At 39.4% G+C, this 21,619-nt stretch overlaps 1 protein-coding gene and 1 pseudogene across 3 annotated transcripts; both read left to right on the forward strand.

Annotated features, from left to right (window-relative positions):
* The first annotated feature begins 410 nt into the window (after positions 1 to 410).
* LOC104850675 lies at positions 411 to 4,839 on the forward strand (annotated as a pseudogene).
* Positions 4,840 to 14,557: 9,718 nt separating this feature from the next.
* On the forward strand, positions 14,558 to 21,176 carry LOC104850653 (probable inactive serine protease 58). 3 transcript variants are annotated; one of them, XM_010607705.3, is made up of 6 exons: positions 14,558 to 14,888; positions 15,759 to 15,909; positions 17,225 to 17,475; positions 20,367 to 20,512; positions 20,735 to 20,791; positions 20,919 to 21,176. In XM_010607705.3, the coding sequence occupies exons 1-6, from the start codon at positions 14,849 to 14,851 to the stop codon at positions 21,066 to 21,068; spliced, it is 795 nt and encodes a 264-aa protein (XP_010606007.1). In that variant the 5' UTR covers positions 14,558 to 14,848; the 3' UTR covers positions 21,069 to 21,176. The 3 variants fall into 3 exon arrangements, with proteins under 3 accessions (XP_010606007.1, XP_010606008.1, XP_010606009.1); XM_010607707.3 differs by having other exon boundaries at positions 14,856 to 14,919; XM_010607706.3 differs by lacking the exon at positions 20,735 to 20,791.
* The last annotated feature ends 443 nt before the right edge of the window (positions 21,177 to 21,619 follow it).

Genomic DNA, 21,619 nt, shown 5'->3' on the forward strand with positions numbered 1-21,619 from the left:
GGCTCATATAATACAATCATAGAGTTTCAAGGGTGTGGTGTTCAAGAGAGTCCTCAGGACAAAAGTTCACAGTTGAGCCAACCATGTTCCTGACATTTTTGTCCAGGAACCTGCAGCCTTCTTCTATGGTCATACACCTCCTTATTTGCCTATTATGTCAGATGGTTCCCTCCAGTTATGTTTCTTTTCTCATAATCATCTGGAAAAGTTGAAGTTTATGTTTACCTTTGGTTCTGAGTCATTTTCCACGTGCCACAGAATTGCATTCTAAATTTAGATTTGTGAGTTTCCAGTAAAATCACTCATTCGGCACCTGTGTCCTTGGGTGTCAATGACAAGCAGGCACATATAAATACCTATTTGGAGGAAACACTACATTCAGCTCTCCAGTCCAGATGGAGAGGGCTACCATGAAAACCTTCATCTTTCTTACCTCCCTGGGAGCAGCTGGTAAGTGTCCAATAAATGAATAAGAGGTGTCTATAGTGTATGTAAGTTTGTGCTGTGCACTTGGAAAAACAAGAAGGAGGGTTGAATATGTTGTTTTTACTTAAGAAGCATAAAGTTTTGAAAATAAGGTGTGGAATACATGTTTGCAGATAATTAAATCACACTTGTGGGAGGAAGTGATGAACATGATGAACAAAAGTGACTTAGAGTAGAGGGGATAAAGAAGCAGAACTGAATGTGCTTCCAGTCAAAATTCCCTGAGATGGAGGAAAAAGGAAAGGATTTTGAAGAAGCGCTTTTCTGAACCTCTTTAGGATAGTGGAGTTAATAACTGGTGTGCGTTCATTGAAGAGGCTGTGAATGTCCCAGCCTGATTTTCCTGAATACTAAACAGCTGGTTATTTACCCAATGAGTCCTTACTGGAAAAGATATGTTAGTTCTCCAGGGGAAAATTCCTTGACCTGTGGTTTGTAATAATAGGTTTGCTATGAACATTCTCTGGTAAAGGTCATACCGTCCAAAAAAAAAAATAGAAAAATGACTATTTTTATTTTCATGCTATCTGGTTTTATACTTTTAAAATTTAGTACTAAATTTGGTCAGCTATAAATTCAAAGTATCTGCAGGTCTACAAACCTGGGGACTTCTAGAATTATTTTAAATTATTGGAAAAAATGGCTCATATAATACAATCATGGAGTTTCAAGGCTACAATAAAGTTTGATAAGTATTTGGGCTACAGGTCCCAATACCAAATACATTCATATGTATAAGAAAATAACTGGGACAGGGGAAAGATTAGGGAAGGGGATCTCAGAATGTTCTGTAAAATGATTTATAAAAAAATTGAGGCTAGTACCAAAGAGAAAAATTGGGTGAATATAATTACAGAATTATTTTTTCCTTCCAGAGCAAAATATTCTAAGGTACCTAAATTCTTCCTTTCTGTAACTTAATGAACAAAATCATTCCCTACTGACATAGAATCAACCACCCTAAAAACAAAAAATGCAAATATTCTGCATGTTTGCATAAATGCTGAACAACATTCTTAATAAGAGTAATTTTTAGGGCTGGGGATCTAGCTCAGTTGTTCTGTGGCCTGGCTTGCAAGCGCAAGGACCCAGGTTCAATCACCGGTACCAAAAAAGGAGTAATTTTTATATCTTCAGGCATGGTCAAGTCTTTGATCTGTTTCTATTTGTGAATATGTGTGTGAGTATGTATTAGATAAGTACAAACAGAAGATATATATAAAAATTAAAACACACATTAAAATTACATACTTATTAATAGTGGCATAAGAAAAAGGTTAAAATATAGAAAAAATAATTTTTAAAATAATTACCAAAAAACTACCATTTCCTGATATATAAGGCAATAGTATTGACTCCTCTTTTGTGGTTAGGTTAGACTGCAGAAATTTCATGGTGTAGTAGAAATTCCTAACACTTGCATTTAAGAAGTTTCCTAACTTTTCCTCATCAGTTGCTTTCCCCACTGATGGTGAAGATCGTTGGTGGCTACACCTGTCAGCAGAATTCCCTCCCCTACGAGGTGTCCCTGAATGATGGCTCCCACTTCTGTGGTGGCTCCCTCATCACAGATCAGTGGGTGTTGTCCGCAGCTCACTGCTACAAGCGTTAAAGGGATAATATTCTCATTCCTATGCTCTACCATCAAATCATCCTCCAGCCTCAACAAATGACACCAAGGTAAACTAGAGTTATGCATTGCAGATAAAGCATTCAGTACCTAAGAGTTGCAATATCCCCTCAAGAATTGTGAGATGCACTGAGGAACTTTTACAAGGAGCAATGCTCTTAAAGTTCCTGATGACTTCTTAATCACATTACTAACAACATTGAAGGGAAGCCACGGTTGATGATGTTTCTCATGAAATATCTTAAGAGCATGAATCAGTACATAGTGATATCATTATAGCTCAATAAGGGCACTATGGAATACAGTATGAACATAATAAATGTATCATACATCTACTACACTAAAAAATAACCAAATTCATTCTCTTCCCTTGATATCCTACTGTATCATTGACTTATCCTCACCTCCCTATGAAACAGAGTGATGTCAATCAAAGCAGAAATGGCAGATGCTGATCAATCTCTTCCAATCCACTTTCCTCTTCAACAGCCAAGTAGAGGTTATTTGCTCCCCCTTCCTATATCTTCCTATTCTAACAAAATGCTGGGACATGTGTGGGCACTGCCAGTGATATAGGTCCAGGGGACTCTGTAAACTGCTTCATCTGTGGTGATGCAATGCTACTTTAAGTGCTTTTTGCCTGGGTGAGTGAGTGCTTGAGGATGATGGGATGTGCTCGTGCTCATGGTTGGGAGGTTTGCAAAAGGAGACAAAACTCAAGTTGGATACACAGGAAATTCTTAATCCTTTAATCCAGCCAAATCCAGGTTCGTCTAGGAGAACACAACATTCATGCCACGGAAGGTAATGAGCAGTTCATTGATGCAGCCAAGATTATTCCTCATCCCAAATATAACAGAAACACCTTTGATAATGACATTATGCTGATTAAACTGAAGTCACCTGCCACCATCAATGCTCGAGTGGGCACTATCGTTCTGCCAACATCCTGTCCTTCAACTGGTGCTCAGTGCCTCGTGTCTGGCTGGGGCAACACCCTGAGTGTTGGTGGTAAGTTTCTCCTGCAATTGACCAAGTCTGAAAATATTAGAGATGAAAAGCATCTTGAGTGTTAATACAACTTTTCACCCAAGACGAGACTCTCAGAATCTGGCTTTGGATATATGTGATCTTAGAACACGCTCACTGAAATGAGGAAGATTCCTTTCTGGAAACAATGCAGAAAATGTACCATAAATAAACTGCTAACACAGCTGTCCATGTATTTAACTGAAGTGGGATTAGTAGCGTTCAAAAGGCTAGAAGCAGAAGAGGCAGATGGATCCACAATAAAGGGACTCAGTGCTAAATGCTGTACACATTTGCTTGAGAAAAAGTCTCTCGAATTGACCCCAGTTTCTACCGATTCTAGCGTCAGAGAAATGTCTTGGCGTTCAGAACTGTTTGATGAAGCAGTTAGGGAAAAGAGCACTCTTCAATCTTAAGCCACTGGTAAATGGAAAGAAAAAGTAGAAGTCTTGTGATATTGAGGACAGGATGAAATTTCCAATGATCCTCTCTGTAATATTCTTCTACTCTCACTCTTGTACTCAACAGTCAAACTCCCTTCGCTCCTTCAATGTATGGATGCCCCTGTCCTCTCTGACACTGAATGCCACAAAGCATACCCGGGTGAGATCACTAGCAACATGTTCTGTGTGGGCTTCGTGGTGGGTGGTGGGTGGAAAAGACTCTTTCCAGGTGAGCTTCTTTGTAATTCTTCAGGGTACTCCTTAGTCTCATCCTCCACCCATCGTATTTTGCTTTTTCTGAATCACAGGGGACTATACTACTACTGCACTTGGTACAAATTAGAAAAAAAGAAAGACAGCTTTGGGATAAATTATAAATTCTTTGTGATGTTTATAATTAAATTGTAAAAATGATACACAGAAGATAATGTTAAAATGAATCCAACCAATAATCTGAGGCAGCATATTGTGAAGGGGTACCCTTGTGAAAGGTGCAGAGTTTTTGAGATGGCACTAAATCTCTCCAGTCCTCTTTGTCTTATATAGGCCTTCTAAGGAATGGGGAGGGCCAAGAAAGGAAGAATAAGGATGTAATAAATAGATCAAGTTTCCATTTCCGGGACCATAAAGGTTGCTTCATGAAGGAACTGCAACCTGTAAAAACAGTCCCAGTTTAAGGGAGGAACATCTTGGGTTTCATTTTTACAAACGGATATAAACCATCATTACTTGGAAGGCTGAGGCAGGAAGGATCACCATGAATTTGAGCCAGTCTGGGCTACACAGTGAGTTCAAGGCAAGCCTGAACTACATAGCAAGATCTAGTTTCAAAAATAAACCAAACAAAATAGGAAGAAAAGGGCAAAAGGTATAGGGGAAGTGGGAAGGGTAGGGGAAAGGAAATAAGGGAAAAGAAAAAAATCTGAGAAAATGAAAAAATGGAAATAAAGTTTTTGTAAATAGGGAAGGGAGGAGGGGGTGAAGGGAGGGCAGAAGTATGAGGAAAAAATAAGAACCAAGACCTGTCATGTAAAGGTACAAGATCCCAATGATGAAAGTAACTATACTGTCTACCTAAAATGCACCAATAAACTCAATGAGAAAAAAAAAACCAAACAAAAAAGAAAACTCAGAAGTCTAACAAATATAAACAACTGTCCTGCTTTTCTTTTCATTCTTATTCAGAATGATTCAGGTGGCCCTGTGGTCTGCAATGGACAGCTCCACGGAGTTGTCTCTTGGGGCTATGGCTGTGCTCTCAAAGGCAAACCTGGTGTCTATGCCAAAGTGTGCAACTACCTGGACTGGATTCAGGAGACCATGTCTGCCAACTGAACACCTTTATTCCTCATGTTCCACCACTCATAGTCAATTTAACCTTCCTTCTGTGCCTGAAATTTCTACATTAAAAATAAATTTTGCCCTGTATCACAAATTTTTCCGTGTTGGGTCTCAGATTATTATGTAACTTTCAAAATGTAAGAAGAATATAGAAATTTGCAGTATTTTATTGGGAAATTAAAAAGTTATCTCATCATTGGCCCATCAAAAGAATAGAAACTTAACTGTCACCTCGTACATACCAAATTGTGCAAGACAGTGAGGCAAGTAGACAAATAAGTCAATTTCCCATCTTGTTTCTTTTATAAAACAAATATGTATATTTGGCTAATCTACACACGGGGTCATGCATTTTGATGGCCCATAATGTGTTCATCACTTGTGACAATCAATGTCACTAAAGTGCAGAGTCAAAAATCACTTGCCCAAAGTCAGTCCAATAGTTCATAATAAAACTACAACGATGCCTAACCTGTTTCCATAGTGCACTTCTGTTTCTGTGACCAAATGCTCTCTCTTTCTCTCTCTCTCTCTCTCTCTCTCTCTCTCTCTCTCTCTCTCTCTCTCTACTCTCTCTCTCTCTCTCTACTTGTTTTCTTACTCCTGAAACTTCAGGGGCTCAATAATGGAAATTTTTAGATGGATTGTTTTTCCAAAATCCACAGGATTCCTACATGTTCCGAGATTCCACCTACCTATATGTTCCCGTTCTCTAAGGCGTTATTTTCTAACCAAGTATGATATAGTTAGCAGGCAGACTGTAGAGAGGATCAGCACCTCCTCCCATCTCCCATCCCCCCACATCTCACCCCAGACAACGGAACAAGTATAAGGAATAAGAACAGTAAAAATGCAAATCCGTCTGCAAAACAGAGGTCTCTCTTAGGTCACTGCAGTCTTGGATCTGGAGGTGTTATTGTCCTCTTCATCCCTGCCTTTGCTGGGCACTACACACACTCTGCCTTTCTTCCCCAGCCTTCTTCCTAGCTTTCCCCTCCCATCTCCACTGTCCCACAGATCATCCAGAATAGGGTTTGCCATTGAAGTCCCATATATAATTCCTTTGCACACCTGGTATGAAACAGGGAAAAGCCATAATGGAGTCTGAGCACGGATCCACTGGGAATAACCGGAACAGCCCTGAGAGAGGGAAATGCAGGCTTCGAATAAAGTGAAAGAAGGATGCTGTCCTAACTCAGAATGCTAGAATAAACACACAACAGACTGCTAGCTTAAATGCCATATATCTATTTCTCACAGTTCTGGAGCCTGGTGCATTCAAGGTCCCAACGCCAACAGATCTGATGTCTGGGGAGCTCCTGCTCCTGATTTACTGATACACCCACATGTCAGGTATCTTCATAGCCCCTTGTGGCCAAGAAAGCCAGCTGCAGTCTCTTCCTCTTCTTAGAAGTACACTGGAGCTAGTGTAGGGGCCCCTCTCTTTCAGCCTTATTTAAACTCAATTAGCTCCTGAAGTTTCCACCTAGGAGGAGAGAGTGGCAAGGAGGCACAGAAATGAGGAACAGTAAAGAAAGAATGAGGGGGAAAATCCAACATATAAAAGAAAGAAATTCTAAAAGAGGGAGCACAGAAGGGAAACTTTTAAAGAAAAAAGTCAAATAAAATACAATATCAAGAAAATGGACCAGAAGAAAAAATAAACAACCAAGATAATCTGAGAGAAGAAACAAGCAAGCAAACAACAAAAAATAAAATGTGCAGTAATTAAAAACCCTTTACACAGTTGTAGCATTAATCTAGAGTAGTGACGGTGAACCTTTCAGAGACTGAGTGCCCAAACGGCAGCCCAAAACCCACTTATTTTTCACAAAGTGCCAACACTGCAATTAAACACTAATGAGTTGCACAGCTACTCCTTTCTGAGTATGCACACGGCCTTTATGTGTGCTGTTGCCTGCTGCTTAGCTGCTGGGTCAATGCTGGTGCAACTTGGTTCCTATGCTGACAGAGAGGCACTGCCTGCCCACTGCTGCACGCGTGCCATACATATCACCACTGACCTACACCATCCACACAGCTCCCTCTTCACTGGAGTCACAGTCTGCTTGTGAGCAGTCAAGCAGTTGCGTTCCCCATATGGGCCACTTAGTTGACTGCCCAAAGTAGTGAGGGCTATTGCTCCCTCTGCACCTGTCTCTTGCTGCACATTGTGCTCCAGGGACAGCTAACTGCTGGCCTGCGTCATTGTCTGAAGATCTGATTGCCTTAATGAATTTGGGAGGAAGAAAACATGGTGTGGTTCACCAGCTCTCCAGTTCTCTGAAGGCTTCCACTAGGGACCACGCAGTACAGTTCCCTTCCTTGCCTGGCAAAAGTCTATCTCTCTTTCCTTAGTTTAGCACGAGAAGATCCCCGGCCACGTGCCAGTCTCTTCTTCTCTGCCTGTAGGTGTCCATATGTCCCTGTCTCCGAGCTCTGTTCTCAGACCTGCCCATAGAACCTGGGGTACCGTCGGCTTGGCAGTGGGCCCTTTTGCCCGCACTATGTGCCGGGCAGGACCTCATGCTGTCTCAAGCCCTTTTTCTAAATGGCTCCATGGACATATATCTGGAATCAGTGAAAAGACTCATGTCATTTTCCTGTCTATACTGAAATATGTGGTGGAAAGACTTATACTTCTAATGTCAGGCAATCATGGGTAAGAACTGTTCCTTTATAGCTTCTTGACCTAATGTGCTTTGAAATGGCTGGCACGAGTGATTTCTTTTGAATCCAACTATATTCCATCCTTGTCACGGAGTAATTTTCTATGAAGACAGCTGATCAACCACTCTGTGATTTCTGTTTTGATTTTTCCCAATTGTCAGTATAACTCTTCTCTTGAGATTATGGTTAAGGTGGCCTCACATCCCAGGGGAAGTGACTGATGACTAGGAATCAGCATCAAAACTCTTTTAGCCTCATTTAAGCAGTAACAGGATTTAGAAGGAGTTGTTGTCAGGCTCAGCTTACGTAGGTCTGTTGTTAAGTTTAATCTTGTCCATTCTGCAGGGGATGGTTAGCATCTCAAAGCACAGGGCCAGATGATTTTGTCAGATTCTGTATATCCCAGACCATTAGGATCAACAGACAACAGCAAAGAATATTCAGTTTGCCTTTCACATCTAAACAAATACAATTATTTCAATAATATCTATGTATCTTTGTATTTGTCCAAGCTGTGCAAAATCTTATAATTTTTTCCAACTTAACCACACATAAAATCTCTTACAAGCTCTCTTTCCAAAATTATTTTACAATATATTTTCTAACTTATCCAAACCTTTACTTAGCTCTGTATTATATTTCATGTACTATCTTGGAACCACAGTCATCTTTTGATAAAAAATTTCTCTTTGAACAGAATTTTGAGTTGTTTTAATTTTAGTCTATTTGTGGGGGCCAAATTAACAAGGGACAAAGTAAAAGGCAGATCCTTGTTCCAGAGGAGGCAGGCTGTTGGGAAATCTTGCCTAGCATTTTTATATTTGAATCTAATGCCACAACCTCTCTAAATACCATTGCGTTCAGGAGTATAAGAAAACAAACCTCCACATTGTTCCCCAATTCTATTTAAGGATTCATCACTATAATACCACAATTGAAACATGAATCAAGTGAAAAGAGAGTGAGAACTTTTTATTTCCTTTCTTTGTGGAAAAACTGACAACCTATTTCCATGTCGTCACTTCACCATCATCTAAATCAGGAAGGCTCCATTTTTTACTTTTCTAAAAACCTCTATTATTTAAAACCCTACCATTCATTATGTTTTACACTGTCTTTGCTAATTATGTCACATGTCATTCAATCATAAAAAGTGAGTAATGAATATTTCTCCTAGTTTTATACTATTAAAATCTAATAGTAAAAATTTGCAGGATTCTATTAAGAACTCAACCCATCTGTATACATCCCTTGAATCTGCTGTCCTAAACTTATTCTAAAGTATTGAGAAAATGGACTCATAGAATAAAATTAAAGACTTTCATGTTGTGAGGAATCTTGACCAATCAGAGGGTCACACTGAACAATGCCAAACCCTTTGGTAAATGTCGGGAGGGTCACTGGGGAAAGGGAATGGTGTGGAGGGGAATATTTTAGTATTCAGCACAATGATCGAATGAAAATTTTACTCTAGAATGCAAATGGGGAAAAGAAAAGTACAAAACTCTTTTCCTAGTAGGTCAGAATATTTTCAGGCAGTTCTTAAATTTCCTTTCCTTTATGAAAAGAATTATGCCAAACACAAAAACCTTAGCATAAAAACTTTTCAAAAAATATACCTGACAATTTGACAAAAGAGAATGTGATCATCTCTATTCTAGTTAGCCTGTAAAAACTTAACAGTGGGGCCGGGGATTTAGCTCAGTGGTTCCACCATCTGCCTAGCAAGTGCAAGGGCCCTAGTTCAATCCTGGTACAGAACAAACAAACAAACAAACTTAATGGTGGATTAGAAGCTCCATTATGGATCCATTTAACAAAGAAATCCTAACTTTTCCCTGTAAGTTGCTTTCCCCACTGATGATGATGAAAAGATCATTGGGGCTAACATCAGTCAGAAGAATTCCATCCCCTGAACAATGGCTCCCACTTCTGTGGTGACTCGCTCATCATGAAACAGTGGGTGTTGTCCACAGCTCACTGCTATGAGTCCTAAGTGACCCCATTCACATGTTTTACAATAAGATCAGCTTAGCCTCTAAGCTCACCTTAGCATAATCATTAAATATAGCAAAATTTTTTGTGTGATCCCTTAATATTTTCCTGTATCTCTGACGCTGTCATATCTCACTAAGAAACTCAGTGATCTCAACCCACTGGCAGATGCAGATCCATCTCCATCAATCCTCTTCCTATCTCACTGCTTATAGACGTTATTTAGTTCTCATTTCTGTACCTTATTATTCTAAGGAACTTTCTATACTATTCTGGGTCATGCCTAGGCACTAGCAGGGCCACAAGTCCAGGAAATTCTGTAACCTGCTCTGTGTGTGGTAGCACATAATCCTAATGCAAGTGTGCATTGCCTGCATAAGAGAAAGCTTAAGAAAGATGGGGTATATTTATGCTCATGTCTGGAAGACTGGGAAACGGTATAAAACTCAAGTTAGATTCATAAGAAACTTTGAATCCTTTAATCCAGCTGACTCCAAAGTTAATTAATCCAGATTCGTCTGGAAGAACACAACATCCATGCCATTGGAGGTAGTGAGCAATCCATTGGTGCAGCTAGGATCATCTGTCATTATAAATACAATGAAAATACCAATGATAATGACATTATTCTGATTAAACTGCAGTCTCCTTCCACTATCAGTTCTCCAGTGGGCACTATCGCTCTGCCAAGATTCCATCCAACTGATACTCAGTGACTGGAGCAACACCTTGAGTAATGACAGTAAGTGTCTCCTTCAATGCAAAGATCAAGTCTGAGAATGCTACAGGTGAAAGGCACTTTGAGGGTCGGTTGGTATAACTTCTTACCCAAGTCAAGGCTCCAGAGTCTGGCTTCAGATATAAGCAGTCCTAGAATACACTAATGAAAGTGAGAAAGATTCCTTTTAAGAGACAACACTGAAGACACAACAAAAATATATTAAAATAATGTCAGTGTGTTTTACTAGAGTGTAGTGAACCAGAAGTATAATGTGCAGAGAACTAGAAACAGGAGAAAGAGAGCAAAGAAAAAGTAAAGGGACTCAATAATACCTAAAGTTTATACTTCCATATATATATATATATTTCAGGAGAACCAAGCTCCAGGGTGATCACTGGTGTCAAAACAACCAATTCTGTGAACCAGGAATATATTGGAGGCTTTTTCCCCCCTTGATACAGCACTCAGGAATCATTTCTCACTACAGAGGTGAAAACTGTAATAGCAATAAGCACCACTTGTGACGTCTTTTGTATGTGCTACATACCATGTTTAAGAATTGTAAATAATATTTTAACTTCAAAGCTACTCTATGAAGATATGTCCTAATATTCTTTCTGTCTTGTAGCTTAATACACTGACATTCAAGGAGTTTAATGTCTTTCTCAGGAGAAGGCAGTTAGCAAGTCCATTGGAACTGAACCTTATTGACTCAGTTTGACTCCAAAGCCAGTGATTCTACCATTATGTGAATGCACATGAAAAAGTTAGACAGACATTATAACACTATTTGGATGTTTAAATAAAATGAAACTCCTGAAGTCCTGGAAAATATGAGACTCCTAAAATCACAAATTATTTTAGTTCATCAGCATTTACAGAACATTTAATATTTTATAGGCAATACTCAAAAATCTATGTGATGGATACCCACTTTACAGAAAAGGAAACTGAGAAACACAGAGCTTAATAAGCTTACCCAGGATCATAAGGCTACAAAATGTGAACACCACAGACAGATCCAGACAATCAAGCTTCAGAGGCCATCAAGAGAAATACGGACCTCATGGGGTTAGTGCTTCACACTTTACTTTTCTGCCCTAGATTGTAACATTTTCTCTTAAAAAAAACCACACAAGAACATTGTTGAATTATGACTGTATTACATTCCAAAAGGTGGAAAAATTTACACCCCTCTCCAGATGACCTTGAATCCTTCCCCCATCTTTACCATTTCCCAGAGTGAGGCTCCAACATGGAATTAAAGAAAACCAGGTGACAGAGAAAGGTGGGTACTAGAGATAGATTCTGTATTTTAAGTAACCAAACTGCTTTTGGCCTCCTCTGGGTGGAGAGGGACACTTTACAGTGGACCCCTTAAACAATCAGGCAGAATCACTTCCCATAAGAAAACTCCCTTCGCCCTCCTCCATTAAAACATGGAGTATAACTAGAAATGGTTTGTCATCTGCTCTGATTACTGTATAACAAACCATCCCAAACTTGGAGTAATGTAATACGCATCATTTATTATCTCTCACTGTTCTTGGGTTTGACTGAGTTCCATGGGGAATCCTTTCTTGATGTCTGACATGATTTATAGTCAGTTAGTGGCCAGGTTTGGAGTCACTGCTGCCTGTGGGCAGGGACTTCAGCATGATGGTTTGGCTTCTCCATGTGCCACCATGAGGGACAGCTGGCTTCTAAGGATTTGTGCCTCAGAAGAAGGCAGCCACAAGGAAATTGTACTGAATTTTAGGAAATGTGCTCAAAAACTATGTCAGTCCATATTCAAGAGAACAAAAATTAGACTTTACCTTCCTTATAAAGGGGTGTTAGAGAATATAAAAATACACTTTTTTTTTTTTGGTACCGGGGTCAAACTCGGGTCCTTATGAGGCAGGCAGTGGAACCACTGAGCTAAATTCCCAGCCCCCTAAAAATACACTTTTTAAAGCTACCAGAGGAAAAAAACCTCCTAGAAACAGCATTGGGCTGGATGAGGTCATAATTGGGTGACATTTAGTGATATATAGCAGAAGGAATTATATAAGGTGTGATGATGACATGCCTCACAGCCCTTAAAAAATATGAAACCTCTCAGATGGGCATGGTGGCCCACACATGTAGCTTGGGAAGCTAAGGCATCAGGGTCACAAGTTCAACCCAGACTGAGGAATTTAGCCACTTAGTGAGACCCCCATCTCAAAAAAAAAAACCCAAAGCCAAACTTCAAGGCTCACTTCCCTTTCTTGGCAGAAAGAGCTCCTGAGAGTATCTGCCCCACCTTACTTTAGCATCTGGTACCACTTTGTCACAGCAGGCACGTGCAGTGCCTTGGCACCCAGTGTTAGGTAGTAGAGACTTTGCAGGAATTTAATTCCCAGTATGCACCCCCTACAGAAAACAAAAAGAATTGTACTCTCTCACTTCTCCAAAAAGTGAATAATTATTCCCTGGTCTAATTTTTTCTATGTTAGAAGACATTGATATTTTAAAGGAGAGGGCACTAGATGCTTCATAGTCTTCTTAATGAGTTTTTGGGGTAGGGATGGAATAATATGAATACTTAATGCAAAATATTAACAAAAGTGGTCAGTTTTCCTCTGCGACTTAAAAATATAGAAATTTCTCTCTCTTTGGAAGGTTCCTGAGAAGAGGGAAAAAGGTGGGGGGACAAGAAAAAAAGGCGTGGGAGGATCCCAGGCAATGCAGTATAACCGGGAACCGGCCTATGGCAGGACACCTGACGTCCTGAGGATGATTATAACTTTTGCAAAGTGATTTCTGATGCTCTAAGGATATTTTCAGATCTGAGTCACAATTTCTATGAATATATCCAAATCTTTATTGAAATTCTGAAAATCCTCTAGGATTAGTTTAATGGTGAATTGAGAGGTGAAACAGGCAGCTGTCTTCACATACTGCCTAGAAATAAGGAAAGAACCCACCAGAAATAAGTTCCAGTCCTACCAGATAAACTTTTGGAAAGAGTGGAGGTAGCCAACTTCCTCAAATGTCATGGACTGAAGGTTTAAACTGTGTGATTGTGGTCCTGGGATTTAGCTCAGTGGTTCCACTGCCTGCCTTGCAAGTGCAACGTCCTCAGTTTGATCCCCAGTACCAAAAACAAATAAAAAATAAATTATGTGATTGTGAACGAGCTTATAAAGCTTTAGTTTCTTATTTGCAAAAAATGGATAACTAATATTTAATCTGTGAGCCTAATGAATGATAAATCTGTTCACATGTATGAGGCATATGACATCTGATGAAAACTAAATAAATACTATTATTTATTATTAATATTATTTTAAGGTTTTGCAAGCTAAAGAAGTGGAATCTTCTAAAGATCAGAGCATTCGAAAGAATAATTAAATTTTGTAAGAAGTGAGTTCACATGTGACTTTTAGATATAGGAAAACTATTTTATGGTCTCTCATACCTGATCAGTTCATTAATTATTCTAACAAAGGCCAATTTAGGGCTATATGTTTTGCCTTTGTTCAATCTCTATAAAAGGTGAGGTTGAACCTTCTATTCCTGAACTCTGAGGGACAGGCAGGAAATTACCTTGTAAGGTTATCCTACAGAATGGAGTGTAGTGCATTTATAGAGAGCAATAGGTGGAAAGAGATGGTTTTGTTCAGTTCTGATAGGACAGTGAATGTCTCCAAGCTGAAGATCTGAGTGTTAACTGCTTGATCTAAGCTCATAATTCATGAAACAAAACAAAACAAAAAAGTTGGAAGGTTTGTGTCTGGTCTTGTCAGTAGGTGCAAGCAAAAGGGGAAAGGTCTGGTTTGACTGGTCAAAGGTACACAAGGGAGGAATCCAAAATCTTACAGGAGTGTTGTGAAAGAGTACATGGAAAGTCAGGTCCAGCTTTTGTGCAAAGAGTGGCTCTTTGTGGCTATTAATTTCCCAAGAAACAAATGGAGAGAGGTGTTAGCCTCTGCTGTTTGCTGGGAGTGCAAACCTCAGCCTTACGGGGAAATCTCTGAGCCCTGACTTTGCCACAATCTGCCATTCAAACGACAAACTCCTCATAGAATGAAGGAAAAAGTGAAAAAAATACACATTTCTTAAATGTATTTTATATCTCAGTATTCTGTGAGTCTCTGGACATAGCACAGACTCTGGAGAGAGTAGGTTGGCAGAGGACAGAGATTTAAAGTCACAAAGGAAGGAGGGGACAACAAAGAAAAACTACATCATAGATAAGAGGTGAGCAGTCATTAGATACATAATTGTGCCTGGGGAGGATTTGTGGGTCAGAGCAGAGGAACGGGGCCCTGACTAGGCCTGTTCCTTCGTCTCTGTTACCCCCGTGAAAGTTGGCACCCAGTGAGATTTTATACAATCTAGGCTTGATAAGGACTAATTTGAAGAAACTGTCAGAGCCTTCATTCTCTTCTCACTCCGCAACAGTCCTCTCCCCGCCCTTCCGCTGCTACTGTCACGGACCCTGGACTCCATACTGGGACCCTTTACAGCTTGAACCTGTCTGCTCCACGGAGATCACAGCCAGCCATGAAGTGCCGTTTCATCTTCATTTTCATGATTGCCGCTGGTGAGAGTTTGAGGCCTGATTTCTGGCTAGGGTGAGACCCAGGGACGGATATCAGGGGTTGGGAAGAGAAGTAGCCAGTGGCAACCAAAGTTACAGGAAGTGGTTGGGGTGGGGTTTTTTTTCCTCTCTCTCGCTCATTGAGTTTATTGGTACATTTTAGGTATACAGTACAGTTACATTCACTATTAGGATCCTGTACCTTTACACTTGGTTCTCATTTTTTCCCCTTACTCCTGCCCTCGGGCATGGGGCATTTTAACAAAGTACCTCACTGTGGAAAGGAGCTGCCCTTCATGCATATCTCATCCTGTCCCTGTGCTCTCCGAACCTCTGACCTGAGCCCCGAGTATATGACTTCCTAGACTTCTTTTCTTCTGTACAGCACCTCCTCTTTCCCTGGACTGATAGTTATTGGAGGAGTGGGCCCAGAAAGGGACTGAAGGCTGCTCAAGGCCTTGGAAGCCCCAGCATTTCCCATTTTTTAAATTTTTTACTACCAGCAGTATTTCGTCTTTTCCCCCTCATTCTTGGTAAAAGTTACTTTAAAAAAAATACACTTAAAGTACCAACTTATTTTTTTCATTTATGTAATACATAGTAGTACAAATCCATGCTTCTGATTAACATGAGATGAGAGTACTGGTTTGTCACAGGACCTGAATAAAATAATTCCATCTCAAGCAAAAATACGTGTTTGTTTCTTAAAATTTTTTGCCTTGAATAGTATGCGAGATTATCTCTTATTTTTAAAGACATTAAACACAGAGACAATACTATCTTTGGAAACCTCCAGTTAGAGAAAACTATACTAGCCAGTTGTAGCTGCCTTAACTTCTTTTTCTTTCTACCTATGACCGCTTTATTCTCCAGGTGTTGCTCTGGAAAGTTCTCTTGAAAAGATGAAAACACTAGAAGAGTTCACCATTCCTTACCTGGTCTATCTGGAGGCCAACCCAGAGCCCTGTGTGGGATCGCTAATTCACCCCAAGTGGGTCTTGACAGCTGCTCACTGCTCCTTACCGTAAGTAGCCCTCTGTTCCTGGGAGCTGAGAGGGATCTATTCAAGTGGAAGTGAGTGTGGTGAAACATCCCAGGCAGGTTTCAGTAAAATTAGAAGACCTGGGAACATAGAAGCTCTTTTTCCCATTGGGGGAAAAAAAAAAACAATAGAATACATATTTTGATGGTTTAACTGGAGATCAATAGGAGATGTCAGAAGTCTTCAATGGAAAGTAAATGCTATTCATTTATCAATGATCAAACATTTACTATACAGCTAGTTTAGTGCACTGAGACACCAGTGAGCATGTCAAATGGAAATGTTTTCCCTCATGGAGCTTCCATTTTGGTAGAGGGAGTACTCCCTAAATAAACACATAGCCCAAAATAAAGCATAAAACAGATAGGGGATAGTAATGTATGGGAACAATATATAGGGTTACTTTCTAGGCCTCTCTGAAGATGTGAAACCAACAGGAAAAGAAGAAGGGAGTAAAAAGAATAAAGCCTGGGGATATTCTAGGCCCCAGGAAAAATATTCATGTAGCCTCTGACACAGCAAAGATATTAAGGTATTTGGCAAACAGGAATCACTGTTGTTTGAGAGTAATGAGGAGAGAGCATATTCATAGGATGGAATTAAAGAGTTTTACAGAGGCCGCATCATGTGGATCACAGGAGAACAGGCTCATTGTACAACCTAATGTATCTGTGCACATCTCAGCACTGCTATCAGGGGTTAGAAATTGTGTGAGGGAGGCCTGCTCTAGTTCCAGGAGTACACAGGGCCATTTCAAACTCACGGTTCTTGGCCATCTGGTTGTGAAAGGCAGTGTAGTCCAACACAGGTCGAACGCTTGCTCTATGTGGGGAAGGACACACAGGAAATAAAATCAATTCGCACTCTCCTATAATTGGAGCTGGAAAGTAGGTATTCTTTCCATCATACCTATGTAACGCCTGAACTCCATTGTACAGGATGTGGCCTTAGGGTCTGTCACATGGTGGGACTCCTGGGGATGGAGATGGGCAAGTCTGGATTTACCTGGGGAATGTAAGGGAAAAGGGCAACTGGGAGTCATGACAAACATAACAGCGTTTTGTAAGTCTGTGATCAGTGTGAACAACACGTGGACAGTAGAGTCATATGGGCCTGAGAGGGATAATGTAATGCAGCTATCCTGGGAATTCTTGTTTTACAGACAAAATTAGGTTGCTTTGGCTTTCAGGTTAATAAATAAGATTAAGATGATCAGAAAAAATGATTTCTGACATTTCTTGAAGTATGGCATTTTGTGACTCCATCCTTTTACCATTATTGCTTTCTTTTTCCAAAGTAAAAAAATCCGCCTGGGAGTTTATCAACCCAGCACCAAAAATACGAACGAGCAGTTGCAGAATTACTCATTGACTGTGACTCACCCTGAATTTGATGGAAAATCCCTGAAAAATGACCTTATGTTGATAAAACTCTCCAAGAGTGCTGATTTTGGCCTTCATGTGGGAACTATAGCCATAGCTATTGAACCTGTGTCACTTACTGACTCCTGCTTTATCCCAAGCTGGACCTGGAATAACTATAAAAATCGTAAGTGTTTGACTACTCTGTGTTCTTCACCCTGGGAAGTCTGGAGCTACAGAGAGAATGTGGTGACATGTACTTTACAGAAAGATGAGCTGTGAAGTGATGTTCTTCTATGAGGTGATGATTCTAGAGGGAAAACATTCAAATCAAACCTGCTGATGTAGGGCCGGGGATTTAGCTCAGTGGTTAAGTGGCCTGCCTTGCAAGCACAAGGACCAGAGTTCAATCCCCAGTACCAAAAAAAAACAAAAACAAAAAAAACTGCTGATGTAGGACAACGAATCTGACAGTAACAAATAGAACAAGCAGCACTTATTGCATACTGAATATTCAAGACCAAGTTCAAGAGAATTGAATTTTGAAATAAAGATAGAAAAACTAGGACTCTTCACTCACAAAGGCAGTATTAAGAAAGTGAGAGCTGCTGAAAGCCCTCCATGCCTTCCATGCACTCTCTTAGGAGAGCAGAGGAGCAATAAAAAGAAAAAAGAAAAAGAAAGCCTATGTGCTAAAACATGGCAACTCATTCTTTCCAATGTGTGCTGAGAGATAAGAAGATGGTTGAGGAAGCCACTTGTACTATCAGCAGAGCTAGTTTCTCCAGAGAGTCCTACTGTTGTATCTACTGCTGCTGTAACTGAGAGTTCCCTATTAGAAATGGAGATTTGAGTGGTTGAAAAAAGTTTGATTATTCTGACAAAGTTTGATTATTCGTGACTCTGGACAGACACATTTCAGGGAAAAATTAGTCACATCTCATGTGGTAAACATACATCCTTCTTTGTGTGCCCAAACTAGGATAAACAGAGTGACCCGATGTCTGCCAGTAGGTGTCTTCTCAAAGAGCCTATGTGAAAATTTGTGTTGCTATGTATTTGTTGATCCCCATTTTCTCTTACTTAAGTGATTGCTAGTGATAAATTATGATCTCTTTAGCTATTGCAAATACCTGTTTAATTGACTTAAACTCTGCTTCTAGTGAATACAGAATGATTTATCTGATCTGTAAAAATGAAATATGCTGTAAAAATAGAAATGAAAAGTATGTGTGTACCGAAGGTGTAGCTTAGTGGTAGAAAACCTTACTATGTGTAAGGCTGGTGTAAGATTCTGCGTTAGGTCCTAAGCACAAGGAAGGAAGGAAGGCAGGGAGAGAAGGAAGGAAGAAAAAAGGAGGAGAGAGGAGAGGGGAGGAGAAGAGAAAGGAAAGAAAGAAAAGAAAGCAGGGAGGAAGAAAGGAAGAGAGGAAGAAAGGGAAAGAAGGAATTTTCATATTCTCAGTATTTTGTAAATCCATATTTCAGCTTAGATAAAAAGTACTGCACCTGGGAATCTAAGGGAATGTATTTGATGAATAAATTGTACCTTGTATGATTTTTGTATTTAACTTTGTCTTATTCAAAGTATTTCCATCATATTTTGCAAATACACTTCATTGCTTATCATTTGGAAATAAAGCTATATGAAGGTTTTGTCATGTAGGCTCTGACTAGAACAACAACACCAGATTATACCTTTGTAAGATTTCCTGTACAGGGTTTCCAACTTAGGTCAGAAATTCCTTTTTTACAGTAATCTAAACTACTTTCACCTAGTTTCTTAAATATTTTTAATTTAGTTCTCACAAGAATGGAAAATTAAACATGACTTCTCTCTCTCTTTTCTGACCTGAGGTTTTCTAATCTACTTTACTTAGGGGGGTTTTATTATATCAGAAAATTTATGTTCCTAATTACCACTTGGCTAAGCTCGATCCATTTCTGTTCAATTCTTCGTTTCCTTGTTCTTTGCTACTCTCTACCAAGAGCTAAAATTATATAATTTCTTGGTAACATTCCCTGGGTTCTCATTTTGAAGTTGACAATATAATAGCAATTGCTGTGTTGCAGAGATGGAGATTAACAATATGACCTCTTAGGGAATATACACACACACACACACACACACACACACACACACACACACACACACATATATATACATACACACAATATACATATATATACATATATACACACATATATATATTTTTTTTCAAAATGACCCATTTACTATCATGCTCCACACAATGATGTTTCAGTCAATGATGTCAATGATATATGACAATGATTTTATATATATATATATACACACAATATACATATATATACATATATACACACATATATATATTTTTTTTTCAAAATGACCCATTTACTATCATGCTCCACATTATGATGTTTCAGTCAATGATGTCAATGATATATGACAATGATTTTATAATATTATAATGAGCTAAAATTTTCCTATTGTCTAGTATTTTCCCATACCTTTTCAGTTTACAGATATCTTTATATAGACAAGTACTTAAAGCAATGCTACATTATTCATTACAGTAGCATGCTATACAGGTTGGTAGCATAGGAACAATACACTGAGTCTTATAGCCTAGGTATATATGGGCTGCACCATTTAGATTGGGTAATAACCTCTCTGATGTTTACACTGCAACAAAATAACCTAATGATGCATTTCCTAGAGCAGAAATCCAACATGGACACATGACTGTAATTTTAAAAATAGTTTTACATGCAGTAAAAATTTTCTTTCTTTATGATAAAGTATAAAGATAAAGTAGATGCAAACCGGAGATTTTAGAGAACAGTGGCTTTATTACTGTCTCCATCTTCTCATGGAAACTCATAATGTTCATACAGGTACTTCTAATCTTCATAAATTATGCATGGTAGACAAAGAACTATAGATCTAGTGATTTTAAACTAGATACACTAACAAGGACTGCATAACTATTGTGAACTGCATTGAATATTCTCAGAGGTGAACTTATTTATGAAATAGAGGCTGACCACAAAGGAATTGTGATAACTTTGAAGTTTGTCTTCTCTTACCCATAGTCACTGACCCAGATATCCTGACATGGATAAACCAACACTTCCTTTCCTCCCAAAAGTGCCTGAATATGCTCCAGAGACAAGAGCAAAGAACCTCAGTGAACATCTTGTGTGTAGGAAAACCTCTAATTGTCCTATCTAACATTAAGGTATCTTTTCTTCCTCCATAGAAGAGTATAGCTTGGGGTCCACTGGGAGGGAGAGATGATGATGAGAAATCAAAGGGTCCCCTCCACAGTGTAAGGGATAGAGGGCTGAAGTGCCTCTCCCCAACCTGCTCAGTCTCTAGAGTCATTTCCTTCCCCTCTTTCCATCTAAGGGTAGGAAAGATCTGGGGTAGACCATTTGTCCTCTCTTGTGTCTGCACTAAGGTTGGTTCAAGCTTGAACCAGGAAGGGAAGACCAACTTGGATGTTCAGAGAGGGCTGGTACGTCTCCAACAAAATAAGTCCATTCCCTTGGATGATTTTGCTTCTGTAATGTACCATTTCTTGGAACTTACTGTTTTTCCATGAAGACATAGCCACACTGACTTCTATTTCCTCTCCTGAGCAGGAAGTCTCAGCATCTCCGGCCATCTGCAGTGGGCGAGTACATGGAATCTTGTCCTGGACCAAAGGAGTCATCACTCTGGGAAGTGAAGGGTTCTTCACAGAGGTTCATCCTTATGCAAGATGGATCATGGAGATCATCAGTACCCACTGAGATGCCCCCTCAACATCATGTCTGCATGATTTCTACTGGATCCACAACTCTCTTTATCGTACTCATTCTTCATCAAAATACAAGGTGAAAGCATTCAATAAAAAGGCCCCCACACTTGTGACTCCTGCTCTGTTTATCATAAAAAGTTTGAGAATGGTGAGAAATTTAGCAACATTTCCAATATTTTTTCATTCTTGCAAAAATGGTTGAACCTGTGCACATGACAATTACAATAGTGGAAATGGGAAATAATCTCTAATAGAACACAAAACGAAGTATTTTGGTGGTGGAGTTAGAGGGAATCAAATTAGAAAAAGATATCATAAAACCAAGACCACAGTTGATTAAAAGCCATGGAAAAAAAGCTTTATAACATGTCCTGGAAAAAATACATACAAATAAGTAGCATGTGATGGTAGAAAATAAATTGTAGAGAAGGAGGAATAATGTGATAAAGATTCTATTATGTCCTGTCCTTGCTGGACAACGATACTGCAAGCCTTTCTTCATCTGTCTTCTTTCATAGCCTCATACCCTTGTCTACTCAAGTG

Source organism: Fukomys damarensis, unplaced genomic scaffold (genome assembly GCF_012274545.1).
Source record: "Fukomys damarensis isolate Sample0158 unplaced genomic scaffold, DMR_v1.0_HiC HiC_scaffold_16, whole genome shotgun sequence".
NCBI lineage: Eukaryota > Metazoa > Chordata > Mammalia > Rodentia > Bathyergidae > Fukomys > Fukomys damarensis.